We start from the raw sequence: 18,344 nt of genomic DNA on the forward strand, positions 1-18,344 counted from the left end.
GCTGCAACCTCCGAACTGCAGGGGGCGGAGGTCTGGCTCCGCGAGGTTCAGTCCCAGAGTCCGAGAGAGGTGACCTGTGCAGACCTGCAGAGCTTTTACCAAACAATCACATGAAGTCTGCTGATAAGTGAGGTGGCTTCTGGTAGGTTTTGCATGTGCTTTCCTAAACTCCAATTGCATAGATTCTTATCACTGGGCTGAATTACCCCAATCTGCAAACCCATTGCAGGAGCCCTAAAGACCCAAGAATACAGCATCTGTGTAGTACTAAAAACAGCAGTGGGACTCACTAAACTTGTTCTCTAAAAAACAAATTAATCCTGCCTCTCACAGCTAGACCTAGATGTTTTTATCCCAGAGAAAGAAATGCTAAGGGTAGGGAAGATTCTACATGGCTAGAGGATGCTAATGGAGAGGGTCCAGGATGAGTCCTTATAATTAGGAAGAACAGAAGCCTGATGAGGAAGCTAAGAAATGAACTCGCTTCTGCAAAAAAAAAGGGCCAGGGAGTGCCGGGTAAGAAAATGTAACTGTGGAATCCAGGGGATCAAAATATCCCGAACAAGCTCTTAACTCCATAGCAAACACTTGCCCCCTGCACAGCACTGCCACGGTGCCACTTCTGTAGAACTCAGTGCCCATGATGCCTGCCACCACCCTGTCTCTGTCTTGGCTAAGGGACAGTATTTCTCCCTCTGCTCTGCCTCACTTAAATGTGTTCTATGAATCCATGGTTTTGGCTCTCAGTGTGCAGAGGATTCTATGTAGACAGTGTGGTCCAATTACAGAAGTTCTATTTGGGGACATGCACTATGAGCCTCTTACCCCAAAATAATCCACCATGTTCTTTGCACACTTTCCTGCTGGAACTCAAATTTCACCATCAAGGCATTTATCTGACTGAAAAAAAAAACAAAACATTGTTCCCAGAAGCCCAGTATTCATAGCTCACAGGGAGAGGAGCACTCTGGAGGCTGGTTCCTCTCTCTGGATAGATCAAATAATTACGTCAGCCAACTGTGACAGGGAGAAACAAAGTCCAGCCTTAGGGGCTGTGGCAAAGGCAGGTACATTTGAACTGAGGAGTAGCTGGGATAAAAAAGAAGGGAAGAAAATCTGTGAGTCTGGCAGTCTGGTGAAAAAATAAGGAAGACTATGGCTTCTATCCAGATAGAGGCCCCTGCAAGGGCTCTGACTCTGAGATCTCCCCATCTCCACCCCTATTCCTTTCCCTTCCTCTGGACTTGTCTTTCTCTTTCTCTCTCCAGATTTGCAGTTCAAGAAAAACAAATCTATTTCTCTCTAGATCCAATTTATTCCTCCATAAACTCACAGTAATGGGCTAAATTACAGTTGCTATCCGAGGACAAATCATCAGTGTTAAAGATTCCCAGGTTGAGGAAAGTTCCCTTAAAGTTCCAGCTAAGCAAATTATAGGATAAGGAGACAGAAGCTCTTTTAGATGAGTCAGGGATGATCTGAAAAAGAAACAGGTTTCAAATCAGTCCCCTAACCCAGGTCTAGCAAAAATGACATGGGTTTCAACTCCTGCCGCCACGAATACTAAGTGTTCCCAACAGGTACCGAGAGCCACGTTAGCTTCATGCCAACTTCCTGGAAAAGGTTAAACACCAAATCTTATGAATCTAGATCCTATGTGATTTTGCCTCACTTTAAAAAAATTTCCAAATACTTTCACATACGTTGCCTCCCAACGTCATATATTCATTTATATACACCTAGACGTGACATTAGAGTGATGGCTGTAACAGATTGACCCCAAAATACAGTGACTTAAAGGGAAAAAAAACATTTTTTTAATATTACAGAACCGGCAAAGGAGTTCTATTCCACATGATCATTCAGCACATGGGGGAAGGAGAAGGCTCTGAAAAAACATACCTAAAGTCTTAAAAACCAGTTCAGGGAGTGGTACATTTCACTTCCACACATATTCTACTGCCTCACTTAACTGCATAGTAGACTGGGACATGTAATCTAACGAGACAGATATCTCCCAAGCTTCAAGCGGGAATAATTTTCATAGGTAGATAACTTGATTCGGGTTCAGGTTCAGACTTAGATTTAGTTTTAGTAGATTCTATCATTTTCTCAACTTTAAAAAAAATGAGGCTTAGGCTCATAAAAGATCCAAAGCTTTCTTAAAGTTGCACACCTAGTACATTGACAATTTAAAGACTCCAGCCTAGATCTTCCAAGTTGAGGAGGGCTTCACATGCTATATAACACCATGGAAGGTTTTTGAGGAAGAAGTTATGCAATGCAATGTTATTTTAAGAAGATAATTTGTCAGCAGTGTGAAGGCTGAATTGTAGAAAGAAGAAATGAAGATATGCAACTATAGAAACAATCCAAGCTAAACTCGACAATGGCCAAATCTAAAACGGTGGTGATTAAAAGAAGATGGAAGATTATTAGAGCAGAGGTTCAAAATTTAGGGCCCGTGGAAAGGCCTCCATATCGTCAAACTCTCTCCAACTTTCCCCCTCTCCCCTTCTCTAGGAAGCTTGGGAAAAGAACCAGTTTTAAATTCATAAAATCCAGACTAGGTTTGGTCTCTTTCCCTCTGTAGCTTCACAGAAGAATGGAGATGTCTTACCCAATGGTTTTCTATGAAAATCTATCCCCTAAAAGAGAGAAGACAAAGAAGAGCAACATGGAGCCAAGTAGCAGGAGAGCAAAGGGATAAGTGCATCAGAAACGATCACAGTGTATGGAGTCACCAGGTGGCAATTCAATTCAAAAACACCCATTTCAACCAGGTATGAATTCATATGCATTAGCAGGAATTTGTTCTATTTATAATAATCATGGGAAAGAAAGGGCTGGGGGGAGGAACACAAGCATAGCTTGTGCCAAAGAAACTGCTGGTTCTTCTTCATTGTTTGTACAAGTAGAAGTCTGGTTCTGCCAACATGTAGGTAGGTGAGACCCAGGTTATGACATTTCTATATACAGAAACAAACAAACAAATAAAATACCCAGATACCTCATCCTCCAGTTAACAAAGGGAGCCTGAAAACTCATCCAGATCTCATTACTTGGTCTCCAAATTGGGGAGACCCTTTACAACCTGGATCCTAATGTACCTTTATTCATATCTGTTGCTAGTACAAATTGAAAGACTAATATTTTTGATGTTGTGTGATAGGTATTTTAGATATATTAACTCATTTCATCTCCCTACAACCCTATTATGTGGGTAGCATTATCCAAGGTGACAGTGAATAGGTGGTAGAGCCAGGATATAATTATGACCTGATTATTCTAAGGTTCATAGTCACTTCGCCAGAAGGGCCTGACTTGCAATCTGACACCTTTTAGGTCATTAGTAAAACCTAGTCCAGCAGTTTTTTAAATCGTGTTCCGCTGACCCCTCCATCAAAATCACTGGTGGTCTTTGTTAAAAACTCAGGTTCCCTGGCTCTGTCTAAGACGGAAGGAATAAAGCAGAGTGGTCGGTGTCAGGAATCTGTACTTTTAAAAAGCACCTCCAAGTGATTCTGTTGCAGGGCATTATGGACGCAGATGATTCTTATGCATGAGGACCACACGCATGGGCCTCGGGTATTATCGAAAGATGACAACATACCGCCCTGGCTGACTTCAGCTTAGCTTGGCATCCTCTAACCAAATCTCGTTCCAGAGCCGCCTCAGTCTGCAGCCGCAGTAGGAACTGAGCACGCGCAGTACTTAGCTCCCAATCGCTGGGCGGGGCTCCCTAAGGCCCCGCCCCCTCGGTACCCGCCGGCGCCTGCGGTGGGGCTCTCCTTTAAGTAACCTAATTCCGGCTTCTCCCGGCTGCGTCCAGAGCCCCGCCCCCGAGTCTGGGACCAATCAAATGCCAGGTTGCTGAAGCTCGTGGCCAATGCACAGGGTCGTCCTTTATTCCTCTCTGCAGTTTGAAACTGTCTGATTGCTGCCAAGGTAGCCGCTGTACCGCTGTTGTTCCGGCGGCGACGCTGCGAGGAGACGGGGAGGCAGGCATCTGGGTTTGTGGAGAGCCGCGACGGTGGGTAGCGGCGCCCCGGCGGGCCCCGAGCCCCCGACGGAGGCAGTGGAGTGGGGTTGAAAGTGCCTCGGCTCGGGTTTCCGCTCCCGGGACTCGTACAACACCGAGCCGGGGTCGTCTTCCGCGAAACGTGGGCTGTGCTCTTCTGCGGGCCGACAAGGTGCAGACGTTTTCCCTCCAAGGCGTCCGGGAAGAGAGGGCAGGAGTGAGGCGTACTTGAAGTATAGCGATTACTGTCGCCATAGGTTCCGGCCATTTAAAACGTAAAGGGAAAAGTAACCATGGCTAACGCTTTTTAAAGTAAGAGTTTGATTGAAACATGGTGGACAAGAAGGTGGTCGAAGAGAACTTCTAGCCCTTTGCTTACTCACAGCTGCTGTCCTCCTTTGCTTCAGTCCCTTACGTGGGGCGAGGCTGGCGCATCCCCTCTCCTTGCAGCTAAGGTGGGTGAAGAGCGGAGGGACGTCACCCTGCTGCCTGCTTGCACGTTAATTCACTCTGTCTCTTGGGGTTACATTTGAATTCCCGGACCCCTCTTTCCTTATCAACCAGTTATTTACCAAGACGTAATTTGATTTCTCTGGCAGTCGAGAAGTACCCAGAACTTCTTATCTCGTGGTTTCTGGTATCTTGGGTTAGAGAATATTGGAAATTTAGTGAACTGATTCACATCTGCCACCCATTAAAGCAAGCTTCATTTTTCCTCCTCTCTTTCTGAACCTAGAAACAGTAAGAAAATGCTACGATTGTAAAGTTTCAAAGAAACCGTGGTACCTTGCTGGCATCAAAGCAGGGCAGTTGGAAGACTTACAGCATATTTTCCAAAAATACAGTCGTTGTTTTATGGGGGCAGTATCTATTCAGAGACTCTTTTTGAAGTCAGACCCAACTTTTCAGATTCTTTGTTTTTTGAATCATCAGCACGAGCCCACCTCCACTCCTACTATCTACTCGGTATGCAAATACATCCTAAAAGAAGTGAATGAAAATAGAAATGAACCAGGTTACCAGGGTGGTGGATTTGATGTTCATGAAGCAGCCCTTCCTTGCTGGGCATGTGTGTGCTTATTTTATCCTCCCTAATTGGCTTAACTAAAGATAGTCATGCTGTGATTTAGTTTACTTATCACGTGTGTACACAGTTATACTCATTGAATAAAGCTAAGTTTCCATGAACAAGTCCCAACCTATGTTTCCATTCTAATATTGTACTCTTCCCTGTGTCTGCCCTTTCTACTTCAATTTCCTTATCTCATTTATTTTTCAGGCCACTGTGATTGAGACCTGTTTCATCTTCTACTGAAATTGTGTAGGTAAATGTCCACAACTTCCTTACTGCCGTATTCAGGAGACCCCAATTTTCATCTTTCTTTGGCATCTGACTCTAAGCACTCCCTTCCCCAAGCTTTTATGATGCTTTTCTTTCTGTTAATTCTACCATTCTGACTTCCTTTTCTGTCTTTGCTGGCTGTTCTCTTCCCCTTTAAATGTTAGTGTTTCTAGTTTTTAGTCTCTTCTCACTACAGTAGTAGGCCTTTAACTTTATTAGGGTTATAGTCTTCTCTGAACACATATTAGAAGCTAAGTATCCTCTTACTAGAAAAATACACATGTGCATTTATACTAAAAATATTGCATGTAATTTGGGTGTATGGACCTCAGAATAAGAACTCTTTCTCACACTCCTTTAAATATGTGATCTTATCCTCTCCCATTTTCAGTATTGCCCATTATGCTGATGATTCCTCAAACTTTCTCTCTAACCTACCTCCAGGGCAGAGCTCCCTCATTGCTTAACTCCAGAAAGCACCATTCACACTGTAGCCATTGTGAATGGCAGTCTTTGGTGCACAGTATAATGGGTGTGGCCAGAGCCTATCTATCTGCAGCTTCACTTCAGTGCCTCACAGGTGCCTCATGCCCAACTCATCTGATACTGAACACATTGTCCTTTCCCCAAGCCTGCTTACCTTCCTACATTTCTTGCCTTAGAGAATGGCACTGTTACCCATCTCATTACCAAGCCAGAAATCTGGAAGTCATCAACATTACAATACAAGCCTAATCATGTCATCACTTGTTTAAAACATTCCAATAATCTCTCTAAAGACCACATTTTTTTGACCTGACATAATCATGAACTACCATGTTCTGGCTGCCCCTTATCTTGCCTGTTCCATCCTTAGCCAAGCCTTGCTCTGCACCCTTTGCTTCAGCCTTACAAACTATGTATGTTCTGCCATACATGCCCATGCCTCTGTGTCTTTGCTTCTGCTGCTGTAAGGCCTAGCACATCCTTACATCTTTTATCTGTCTGTCAGGTCTCAGTACCCGGTTCACCTTCTCAGTGAAAACATACTTTGGCTCCATTCATGGTTCTTCACCCTCATGATCCCACCCCATGAAAAATAGCTACTCCTTCCTCCCTGCTTTGTACCTCTGTTGTTTTAGGGTCTACTAGCATTTTTTTGGTTAGTCATTTATATTCTATATATGTCTGGCTCTCTCTACAGATTATAAAGTCCATGAGGACAGGACTTCCTCATCTTACGTTCCTTGCCATTGTCTTCCATGTAACTGGTGTTCACGTAGTTTGAATAGTCACTATTTGTCCTTCATGGTTTTTTAAAGATTTATTTATTTTAGAGAGAGAACACAAGCGAGCAGGGGGAGTGGGAGAGGGAAAGGGAGAGAGAATCCCAAGGAGATGCCACACTGAGCGTGGAACACGACATGGGGCTCAGTCCCAGGACCCCAAGATCATGACCTGAGCCAAAATCAAGAGTCAGACGCTCAACTGACTGAGCCTCCCAGGCGCCCCACTACTTGTCCTTTAAATAATTTATGTGTTACCAAAAGTGCTTGTTTTATTTTTTTGGTTAAGACTTTCAGTAATTTTTCTATGGCATATAAGAATCTGTTTTTCTGTATAATCTTGCTTTTCTTAAAATAATATTCCCAGATAGTAAGTTTCTCAAGCAAAGAATTTGCACAAATTGTTCATTCTCTCTTGGTGCAGTATCTTACAGGAAAACGTACAGCACACAGGTTGCCACACATTGTTCAAGAACATTGATCATGGGGCACCTGGGTGGCTCACTTGGTTAAGCGTCTGCCTTTGGCTCAGGTCATAATCCCAGAGTCCCGGGATCGAGCCCTCCACCCAGCTCCCTGCTTGGTGGGGAGTCTGCTCCTTGCTTTTCCCTCTCCCTCTGCTTCACCGCCCCCCCCACCCCCAACCTTGTACTCTCTCTCTTACTCACTCTGCCTCTCAAATAAATAAATAAAATCTTAAAAAAAAAAAACAACGGAGGACATTGATCACAATCTATTATTCTCAACAGACCCCATTGTGGATGTGTCTGACAAGCTCCTGTTTCTCTTTAACCTTTCATGTATTTGTGTCATCTCCTTGACTACATTAAAAACTCACTGATGTTGGGAATTGAGTCTTGTACTATTTTTTTTCTTGCCTAGTTATTTTGTCTGTGGGTGCTCAAGATGCTGAGAGATTTTAACATTTCACAGGATTATTGTTTACAGGATAGGATGTGTGTATATATAAAAAACATGTTATTTTAGTTTAAATATCAAGCGCGTTTCTATTGTTTCATAGTGTTTGCGTAGAATGTCATCAGATGAGGAAAAAGGCTCACTTCCCATCATACAGAATGACTCTGACCGGGGCAGTTCTGTGTCTTCAGATCTTCAGGTAGGAAGTCATGTCTAAATTTGTCGTGAGTTACTTATTTTAAACAGCACAATAAGAGAACCTGGAAATCTCAAGAAATGTGTTTTTTTTTTCTTGAGTTTTTCTCATTATTGCTCTCTCTTCTGAATGCTGTTTCACTTTAATGCAAATTGGTACAATATCAAACCACCCAGAGTTCTGCGGACCTAGATTCCCTTGTGTCCTACTCTAGGTTCTAATCCCTGTTGCTACAACGTTCAGCACGTTCTGCTGCCCAGGACCTGGACAGTGACAGATAAATGGTGTGGTTTTTACATGAACTGTTTTAAATTTCTTTTTATTTCTAAGTGTTTTATTATCAGAAATATGGATTCAGATTTCTAGAATAGCTTTTAAATGAGAGAGTCTGATATGGTATATCTTGAGTTTTATAGTCATATCACTTACGAGGGGAAAAGCTGGACATTATGTTTATGCCTAAATAGAGTAAGTTGTTTTTGACACTGTAATATGAGAAAAGTTTTAGGAAGATATTTTATGAAATATATGTGTTCCTTTAATTGAAATTACAGATTTAGAAATTGGTAAGCTGTTGAAAAAATACCTGTGACTATTTACTAGGATAAAAGTAGTCTAGAATTGTGACATAAATGTTTCATCCTTGCCTTCCCTTTGGATGTACTTCTACCGAGTGCTGTCTTTTAAGGTAACAGTGCTTTCCTGCACTTTTTATCTCTGACTTTTCCAAACTTCCTTCAGGAGAGAATTGATTAACTCATTTATACTTGTGATATTGCGATTTATAATAAGAAAAATATTTTGGTCTTCATGCCTGTTTTTTGCACACAGTTTCAAAAACCTTTGAAATTTCCTAAGTAGTGAGTGTGATAAATGTTTGTTATGCTAATGAGGTGACTTTTGGACCCCACCTAAGGACAGAGGCTGGTTGCTGAGGAGCCCACCACATGTTTAGAGGGTTGGAACTTTTAGTGCCACACACCCTGAGCTCCAGGAAGGGGAGAGAAGCTGGAGATTGAGTTCAGCCACACAATAGCCAGTGTGTAATGAAGCCTCCATAAAAACCCAATGGAAGAGGGTTCAAAGAGCTTCCAGCTTGGTGAATGTTTGAGGTGCTGGGTGACTGGCTTTCTAGGAGAGGGCATGGAAGCTCTGCCCCTCTTCCCCATACCTTGTCCTATGTCTCTTCCATGTGGCTGTTCTGAGTTATAGCCTTCTATCATAAACTGGTAATCTAGTAAGTAAATGTTCCTCTGAGTTCTGTCAGCTGCTCTAGCACGTTAAAGCTGGGGAGGGGGAATCTTTGGAAGCTCCAGTGTGTAGCTTGTTGGTCCTAAGCTCAGGTAATAACTTGGACTTGCTACTGGTATCTGAGGTTTGGACTGGGGGAGGTGAAGTCTTATGGGACTGAGGCCTTACTCTGTGGAATCTGATGCTATCTGCAGTAGCTAATGTCAGAATTGAATTGTAGGACACTCAGCTAGTGACTGACGATAGCTTGTTGATGGTGGGAAAAAAACCCACACGTTATGATTGTTGGGTTCAGAACTCTTTAAAAAATGTAAAACCTCGTAAGTTCTTAAATTGTCATTTTGTCAGGAGACAAAGCTTTACATCAAAAGAATAAATTTCCAGAGTAGAATTTGAGAGAAACATGCCAAAAATAATTTTGTGTTACTGGTTACTGGCTTAGAATGTCAGCCCAACTGAGATTCTGTTTCTTAGTAACCGTCAGCTTACAACCCTACTGGTTCTCGATGACAGTTGAAAAACAGCCTGCATTTCCATTAGTGGAAACATTTCAAAATATAAATACCAAAAATGATGTTAAAAATAACATAAAATAACTATATGCTTTTACATATATAGCAAATACATAAAACTGAACATTTTATACTAACGCCCCTTATAAATCAGTAATCCTTCTAAGGGAGTTTTGCTCACTGTCTCAGTTATGTGAATGGTTCATAAAACTATCACTGATAAATGCTGAGGGATGGGCAGCATCCATGGTACTTACTGAGTGATAACGTCCTCTAAGCACAGCTCCACATTGTCAGCCAGTTGCCCTGACCTTATGTGGTATGTATGGGTTCAGCTATAGTTCAGGGTCACACCAGTCCAGCTGTTGTTGGTGGGGAGCAAAATTACAAGTTTTGGTTGTTACTTTAGGATTCTTATTTACCTTAAGACAGGTTATCTTTGACAAGTAAGAATGACAATATTTATTTTGATCCTTAAATTAAAAATAGCCCATTTGGCCCATATCTACATATATGAAACTAAAATAACTATTTAAATAACTGATATTTTAATCTTACCTAAGTTTACATACATATATAAAATACTGTTAATATATACCTACTTACCTCTCCCTTAAGTCATAGTGATTGTTGTGGGAGCTTTGAAATACATGTTTGGTTTTTGGTTTTTTTTTTTCCTTTTCTGATCCAGAACAAAGGACATATTAGGGAAGCAACAAGTTAAACCCACTGACTTCTACTTCCCCCTCCCTTTATAGGCTGGAAGTTGTAATAAACTAACTCTGAGCAAAACTGATTTGGCTAAATCTAGTTATAATTGCCACCAATTAAAAAGTTAATTGACCTCAAAATACAAATATAGGATAGCCACTGTATTAGTTTGCTTGGGCTGTCATAACAAAACGCCGTAGACTGGGTGGCTAAAACAACAGAAATTTATTTTCTCATAGTTCTGAATGCTGGATGTGCCAAAGCAAGGTATGGCAGGGTCCATTTCTGGTGCGCTCTCTCTTCTTGGCCTGCAGACGGCTGCCTTCTCACTGAGTCCTCCACATGGCCATCCCTCAGTGCACGTGCATGGGCCGAGGGAGGATTCTCTGCCCTCTCTTCTTAGAAGGACACTAATCCTAACATATCAGCACCCCACCCTTATGACCTTATGTAACCTTAGTTACTTTAGAGGCCCCGTCTTCAAATATAACTGCTCTGGGGATTCAGGTTTCAATATATGAATTTGGGGAGGACACAGACATTCAGTCTGTAACAGCCACTTTTTATATGTTCTTAGCTAAAATCAGAAGTTTATTTTGGTTGTTTGGAAGGTATAATAGGGTGTTATTTTGGTTACTTTAACAGGAACCAGGTAAGATTTGCTTAAGTGATTTGCTGAAAAGCCTGAGCTGATACACAGTCTCTGGTAAGTCAGAGCTGATAGGGTGGTGAGGTCCTCTGAGGACCCAGTCTCTTCTCTCCTGTTGCTCTGCCACACCCTAGAGTGTTGACAAGGTTTGTGTCATTGGTGCTAGCTCACTACCACCTCTAACCCAGGCAAAGAGTTGAGTAGGAAGCAAGCAGCTTCCTTTCTAAGGACGTGACCTGAAGTTGTACACATCGTTTCCACCCAGATCCCATAGACCAGGTCTCTTGGCCATATCTGGAGAAAGGGAGGTTGAGAAATGTTGCTGGGTGGCCATTTGTCCAGGTCAAACCCTGAGGTTTTAGCAACTTAAAGGAATAAAGGGAAAACGGATGCCGCTGGACTGTTAGCCTTCTCTATGGTAGGGAGTTACTGAACTTGAAATTTTATATATTTTGTTAGGACTGACTCATTCAGGTTTATAGAAACCAGTAGATTATCTTGTGTATGGTTTCAATTTATCAAACTATTTGGGTATTTTCTTTTATTGTAATAAATGGGAAACTGATGCGATTCAGGAAATGTATTTTTAAAATTTAAGACTATTTAAATCTATTTAAAGAATTATAGTTCTTTTTGTCAGCATAAAAATTAAATGTATCTGTGATATTCTAAATTACTTTAATAAGAGCCTCCTGCCTCAGTGATAAGGATCATGTGAAATATGAAATACTCTTATTTTCTGTCAGGAAATGTAAGGTTAAAACTCAGACATGTGTTTATTAATATAAAGGGGACATCTCTAACAAAGGAGTTGACCATACCAATACGAAGGGGATTCTTTTTAAAGTTTACTTATTTATTTTAGAGAGTGGGGGGAGGAGCATAGGGCAAGGGAAAGAGAATTTCAAACAAACGCTACACTGAGGGGGAACCCCACACAAAGCTTGATCTCATTACCCCGAGATCATGATCTGAGCCAAAACCAAGAGTTGGATGCTTAACCAGCTGAGCCACCCAGGCGCTCCAAATTCTGATGACTGAGTTTTCTTTCTAATGATTCTCCCATGGGAGTATCTGTTTCTCTTTTGCCATTAGCCTTGACATGTAAAAAGCTGTGTTTGCTATGACTAACATTTACTGTATATAAGTAATCTACGTTAAATATGCGAATCAAGGCTGAAACTGAAACGAAGCCACTTCTTTACATTTAATTACCCTAAAGACTAGCAGTTTTCAAACATCTACCACTATAAACCCTCTTTTCAAACAATTTTACTTCAAATTCCAATAGGAAAAGGTTAAAGCAGAAATATAAGTGTATAGATTTATGTTATAAATGCAAATTTGTGACATTTCTCACAGAGTCAGCAAGAACAATGAAGCTGCCTTTATAAATGCACATTTTACATTGGTGGATAAGAGAAGACCAGCATAGTTTGATAAGCCTGAGTGACCTTTTGGCTTCTATATTGTATTTGGGTTACATGATAGCAAGAAAATTGTAATTCATAACGTAAGTAGTTGAAATGGTAGCTTTTTTGTTTTGTTTTGGGTTTTTGAGTATAGTTGACACACAGTGTTACATTAGTTTCAGGTGTACAACATAGTGATTCAGTTGCTCTATGCATTATGAAAAATTGGTAGCTTTTTAAAAGCATATCTCATCTTCAAATAAACTGATCCAAAGTATACAGAAAGACTGATAGAAAATTTTTGATTCAATGTTGAATCGCCAACAAAATCTGTCACTTCTTCAAACTTTATATAATAAATATAAAAATCGCAGAAGCACCCAGAAGACTCAAACTTGGAATAAGTGCTAAAACTCTTTTGTATTATGATAAACATGTAACACGGTCCCAAGTCATTTGCTACGGCACAGCTCATCACTCTCGTAAGGAGGGACTGGTGCCATCAGAAGTGCTTGAGTGTGAGTGGTTTGAAATTGATGTGGCCACATGAGTTACAGTTGTGCGGTCACCTGTACAGGTTACATGAGCATGTGTGTACAGGTGTGAATTCAAAACAAAAAATAAACTTCTGCAGAGCTACAGCCATTCTAATCCATGACACGTTTGTAAGACTTTGACATGTTACATCGATGGGAGAGGCAGCTTTATCCCAACCAATATAAACATTTAAGTGTACATGTAGTTTTGGGCCTGTTAAAATTTGGGCCTGATATATCTGTTGGTGCATGCTCCTTCTATTACTGTTTGTAAAAGAGCTAAATAGCTTAAAAAATGACATTTGAAGAAAATATCGTAGATCCCCTGAAACACCTTCTAGGAAACTAGTTTGAAATGCATTGGTATTGACTACTGACCCGGTATACAAGGTAGTTCCAACGACAGAACTCAGTGCAGTTATGTCTGTTTCTTTGAGAAACATCAAGACACTTACTTCAGTTAGCTGTGATATAATCATGGCTGGAAACTTGGGTGTGGTGGGCAGTTAATTAATTAATCTATGAATATTCTTATTCATAGAAAACCATAGGGGAAAAGTAAGGATTGCTAATTTTCAGATACTTATACCATATCATAATGGTTTTATTAAAGATAATTCTTTCCTTGATTTAGATAGAATTCACTTAATTCCCTTCAGCAGGTATTGACTATGACCCTTCAAAAAGGTAGTTTTGAGCATTGGTTATCTTCAAACTGAAGATGAATCCAAATAATAAGACAGTTATGACTAATGAGATGGTAGTTCTCTATCTGAATTAAAATTCTTATGGAGAAAAATTAACACAAGATAATCCTTTAGAATAATAACATTCAACATTCTTGAAAACCTTCCCCCCCAATTTTTTTAATGCAAAGATATTCTCTGGGTCCGTGCATAAGACTCTTAGAAATGACATTGGGGAGGGTGTGTGTTGTAATGAGCACTGGGTATTATTATATAAGACTGATGAATACAGACCTGTGCCCCTGAAACAAGTAATACATTGTATGTTAATTAATTGAGTTTAAATTTAAAAAAATTCTTAAAAAGACTCTTAGAAATGACTCTTAGTAGGAATATTTGTTACATCATTACCAATCCTTTGTGAATAGAGACTAAATTCCAGTATATTTTTTACTTCACAGATACCATTTTCTTATTTGGCTAAAAAAATAGCTAAGTATCTATGTTAGGAAATTACAATTTTTTTAAACCTGAGGAATATTCCTGTAAGGTCTACGCTTTATAACCTCTATTTTTTTTTTTTATCACTCCTCTCTCATGTGCCACGAAGGTGTCAGCAGGTAGAGTGGAACAGGTTTGCATTCATGTTTTCTTTTTATCTTCAGTAATTGTTCTCTTCCAGTATTTCCCTTATACTCTTTCCATGCTGTGAAAAGAGACTCAGGGTTGTTGCTAAGTGGCTGTTGTTGGATCATGGCTGTTGGTAAGCAGAGTCAACACTCCTTTTAATCCCTAGACTGTCCTATTGTGGCGTCTTTGGGAGCAACATTTTCAGACTAAGTTTCAGAAAAGGAGAAGTGGCTAATCCTGTCTCTGCGCACCTGCAAGTAGCTGCCAGTTGAGGGAGGGCTCTTCTGCCTCGGAGCTGCTGATTGGTTTCAGGCCACTACTCTAGGTAACCTTTGTGTCCGCCTTGCTAAATTGACTTGCTGAAGGAATCTGTGGACTAAAGTACTATCACTGGAAGAACTTCGGGTAAGTTTATCTGTTGGATTTGTGTTGTTTTTAAGAAAGTACACATTCCTTATGACCTGGGAATACTATTTTGAGAACTGAAGTAGAGAACATCTTCAATTGGGCCTTTATTGTTCTTTGCCTGAATGTCCATTGTGACTGTGTTATAATACATTCTTTGTTATTGGCTTCTCATAGGAAGAGTATGAAGAACTGCTTCGTTATGCTATCGTGACTCCAAACATTGAATCAGGTGCTTCACAGCCATGTCATTCTAAGGGAGAAGTGGTACCAGATGTGAAGGTTCCTACTATAATTGATGATATTCTTCATAATCAAGGTTATGTATATTTTTAAAGATATTTCTTAATTTGTTATTGAGCTCATGAATGCTATTGATGTAGGATTGCAAAAATACTTCTCCAGTGATTCTTCTCAGTCAGTCCTGTGTATCACCATCGTCTGGGGAAACTTTTTCCATTTTAATGTGTTACTCTTGGTTCTTATGTGAAAGCTGGATTTTTATATGAACTTTGACTATTCCTTTTATGAAAAATAATAAAGTAACACGGTAGCCATTGTATGTCTCTCAGTGAAATATACTGCATCTCTACTTGTTCCAGTCGGTTCTATACCAGGATTATCTTGGAAACTAAATGCCCAAGACCCCAAATTAAATATGGTCCATAGGTTGCCCTCAGCACCTTTTAAGTTTATGAACCATTGCTAGGACTTTGTTGGCAGTATTTCTATGAATATGGAAGACTATTTGGATTATCGCCGCAAAGGTGAACCCATTTTGGGCTATGTCAGTGACAGAATTGAAAGCTATACCTGCCAGGAGGTATATTGATAGATGAATGAAAGGTGGAAAAGGGAGGATAAAGCTCCTTTCACCTATCCATTCCTTGTTCAGTAAAGTACAAGATCCCAGACAGCTCACTCTAAGTAAATATTCCTTAAAAGGGCACAGAAAGCCCTCCTAAGATGGCCCTGGCAGTGGGCAGTTACCAACAGTAGGCATAACTCGAAGGATCTTTCCTTAAAGGCACATGACACAGCCTCCTCAGAGTCAGCGGGCTCCTGGGTTTCTGGGAAGTTACAGCCCTGGTATTTGGTTCCTCTCCCTCTGTAGACATGGAGTTTTCATTGCTCTACAGTCTTCAGCCTACTGCACTGCGTCATCAAATAGGGCCAGAACCTACCACTGAAACCAAATTTTAATGGATTTCAAGAGCTAGGGCCTTGGGATTTATTCATTCTATGTCAGTGATCTTGAACATGTTTTGATTACACTGGGTACCTTAACCTGTACTTCCTACTGAACAAACCCAAAGTGCTGCATACTGTCTTATAAAATACGTAAATAGTCCATCCATGTGTTCGCCATCTGTGCCTCTACCCTTTCGGTGGTCACCAAAAGCTTGTTTCCTTTTCCACTGGCTGCAGTACTACTGTGCCATTGTTCCCAGTGATACAGTATGGGATTCCTTTCCTTGCCCCAACTCTCCATCCTTTCAAGGTCATCACTTGGGATTTAAGACCCCTGTTCTTTTCTAACATGGAAGATAGTATTTATTCATTAATACTCTGCCTTTTTCACAAAGGGTTTGAGATCTAAGCATACAACACGCCGTGAATTTAGATATCCCGATTCACACGTAGACTTGGTTAGAATTTATAAATTTATCATCCCATTTTCTCCTCTTGGTATTGCTGTTGCTTGGTATAAGCAGGATATGTGGAAGTTGGCAAAGTATATATAAGCCATATATATATATATACACAGCCATTCTTGTGAAGCTTTCCCGTTTTTTTTTTCACCATGTATTGCCTGAGGGTTCCTAAGGGAGAAGTGAGGCAGTCCCTGTTCTGGGGGAACTGCTGATACTTCAGTTTGATTGCAGCTAGTGGAAAGCAGCAGGCCCCTGGAAATATCCGGTGTTGTAAGATAGTATAGCTTCTTCTAAGTTCTAATGTCATTCATCTACTTAGTCTCTTAGTGCAAATTGAATGCTATAGTAGGCTGAATTCTCTTTCATCTATATTTGGTGGGTAAAGTTGAGCTTACTAATGATACAGTAAGACGTTTTCTAGTCTCAGATTTTTTCTTTCTTCTTGTTCTTTGTCTTAGTGTTCCTCTTTCCCTGGCATGTTGTATTTTGCTTCTTCTAAAATCTTAGCTACTGTTACCTTCTTAACTTAGGTATGTGCGATTAGGCATTTGATATGAGTGGTTTGGCTTAATAAAAAAAATTTTTTTAATTTTCTTTTCAGCAGCAAATAGCCCTGTAGTAAGAGAAACAAGGATGGAAGTTGGAAAAGGATGTGATTTAAATATTTCAAGTCATTCAAAGACAGATGGTATGACTTTTCCTTAGCTTGTTTTTATTAATATACAACATTGTGTGGTTTGGTGAATATTATTTGTGTTGTAAGAGGAATAATTTCAGCATATTATTTATTGTCAGGAGTTTTAAATGTTGCTGTTGCTAATTTATTAACTAATACTATTTAAAATAATTTCATAAAATTCTGAAATAGTGCAATTAAGACAGGTTAATGTATTACAGTATGTGGCATCCTTTCTTTAAAACTGCTAGGTTAGAGGGCAAATACTTTAAAAGAATTAATAAACTCAGAGAGTTTGGCCAATTTAAATGTTTTCACGAACCAGTGCATTATTTCCCAACATTCAGGCATTTGTGTCTTATCTTCATACCATTTGTTCTATCATTTTGTGGGTTTTTTTTAGATATATTTATTTTTCGCTTAAATTCATTAAAAAGAAAACTTGTATGTGTCATTGCTGATTATAGCATTAAACTAATAAATCCTTTTTATAAATAGAAAACAATCGTAAAAATAAATGCAACTAAAACAAAATTATTAAGTTTTGATTGAATACTGCTGGTGGTGTTGTGTTCAACATGGGGTCTGCTTTTTCTTTGTTGAAAGCAGAGAGGAGCAGATGTAACAGAGGTTATAAAAGCATACTAGCACCAGATTGAAACTTTTTCTTTGACACAGAATGTTTAAAATAATTAAAGTAGAACACTTTCCTTGCCCTGTGACTCAGTGTTATATAATGTATGGGCCATTTAAGCCACCACATAAGAAATGCCTCTGTCCTTTGTCTCCTGACTGGTAAATTAAAGGCTTGGGCAGTGTAACCCTTGGGGGACCTTTCAAGTTCTTCATTTATCTGTTTTTTAAAAGGTGAATATATGTTTTAAAAAATAAAAAGCTGAGCCTCTTGCTTTACCCATGAGTGCAGATATTATCTGTGAAATCTAGTGAAAGAGAACATTCATGTACTTGGTCAGTCTGCTTTATTCTTTGGGCTTATTCTTCAGAATATGTAGGTAATGTCTCATGGTTGACTAGCCTGAACCATCTGTTGATGAATTTTTTATGTAAAAATATATATTAGGGAATGATTTTCCCTTTTGCAAAGAATTCTTGGTTTACTTTGAAGTAACAAGTTCTATAGTAGCTTTATCTTTGTTTGACTTATCTCATTCACTAAGGAAGACAGGGAGGCCTTTTAATCTTGGTTATTAGGACCCTTATAACAAAAGCAAGATATGTGAGAAATGATAATAAATAGTCTCTAAATCTAACAGGCACGTGTGATAAAATAGTAACCTTTTCTGTGTTGTGCTTTTTAAAGGTAGATGCCAGTTCTCCTTCTGGCTCTGGCTTTCACGCCTACCTCCATCCTCCCACCACGTATATTAGCAGAGGGTGGGAATTACATATATATGGGTATACATATATAGATGTATATATTGTCACCTATATGTTGAAGGCCAACAGTGTGCCTTACAA

At 39.9% G+C, this 18,344-nt stretch overlaps 1 protein-coding gene across 13 annotated transcripts in view; it reads left to right on the forward strand.

The window, feature by feature from the left end:
• The first annotated feature begins 3,903 nt into the window (after positions 1-3,903).
• The window catches only part of POC5 (POC5 centriolar protein), a 39,047-nt gene continuing 24,606 nt past the window's right edge, over positions 3,904-18,344 (forward strand). Inside the window, exons 1-6 of one of the 13 annotated variants that reach the window (XM_087862063.1) lie at positions 3,904-4,193; positions 4,758-4,987; positions 5,301-5,346; positions 7,650-7,745; positions 14,712-14,853; positions 16,791-16,877. In XM_087862063.1, the coding sequence (XP_087718189.1) occupies positions 7,662-7,745; positions 14,712-14,853; positions 16,791-16,877 (313 nt within the window). In that variant the 5' untranslated portion in view covers positions 3,904-4,193; positions 4,758-4,987; positions 5,301-5,346; positions 7,650-7,661. The other 12 variants (XM_045809767.2, XM_045809754.2, XM_045809757.2 and 9 more) reach the window with 12 other exon arrangements.

This window comes from Ursus americanus, chromosome 5, assembly GCF_024610735.1.
Source record: "Ursus americanus isolate L20-20 chromosome 5, mUrsAme1.1.p, whole genome shotgun sequence".
Lineage (NCBI taxonomy): Eukaryota > Metazoa > Chordata > Mammalia > Carnivora > Ursidae > Ursus > Ursus americanus.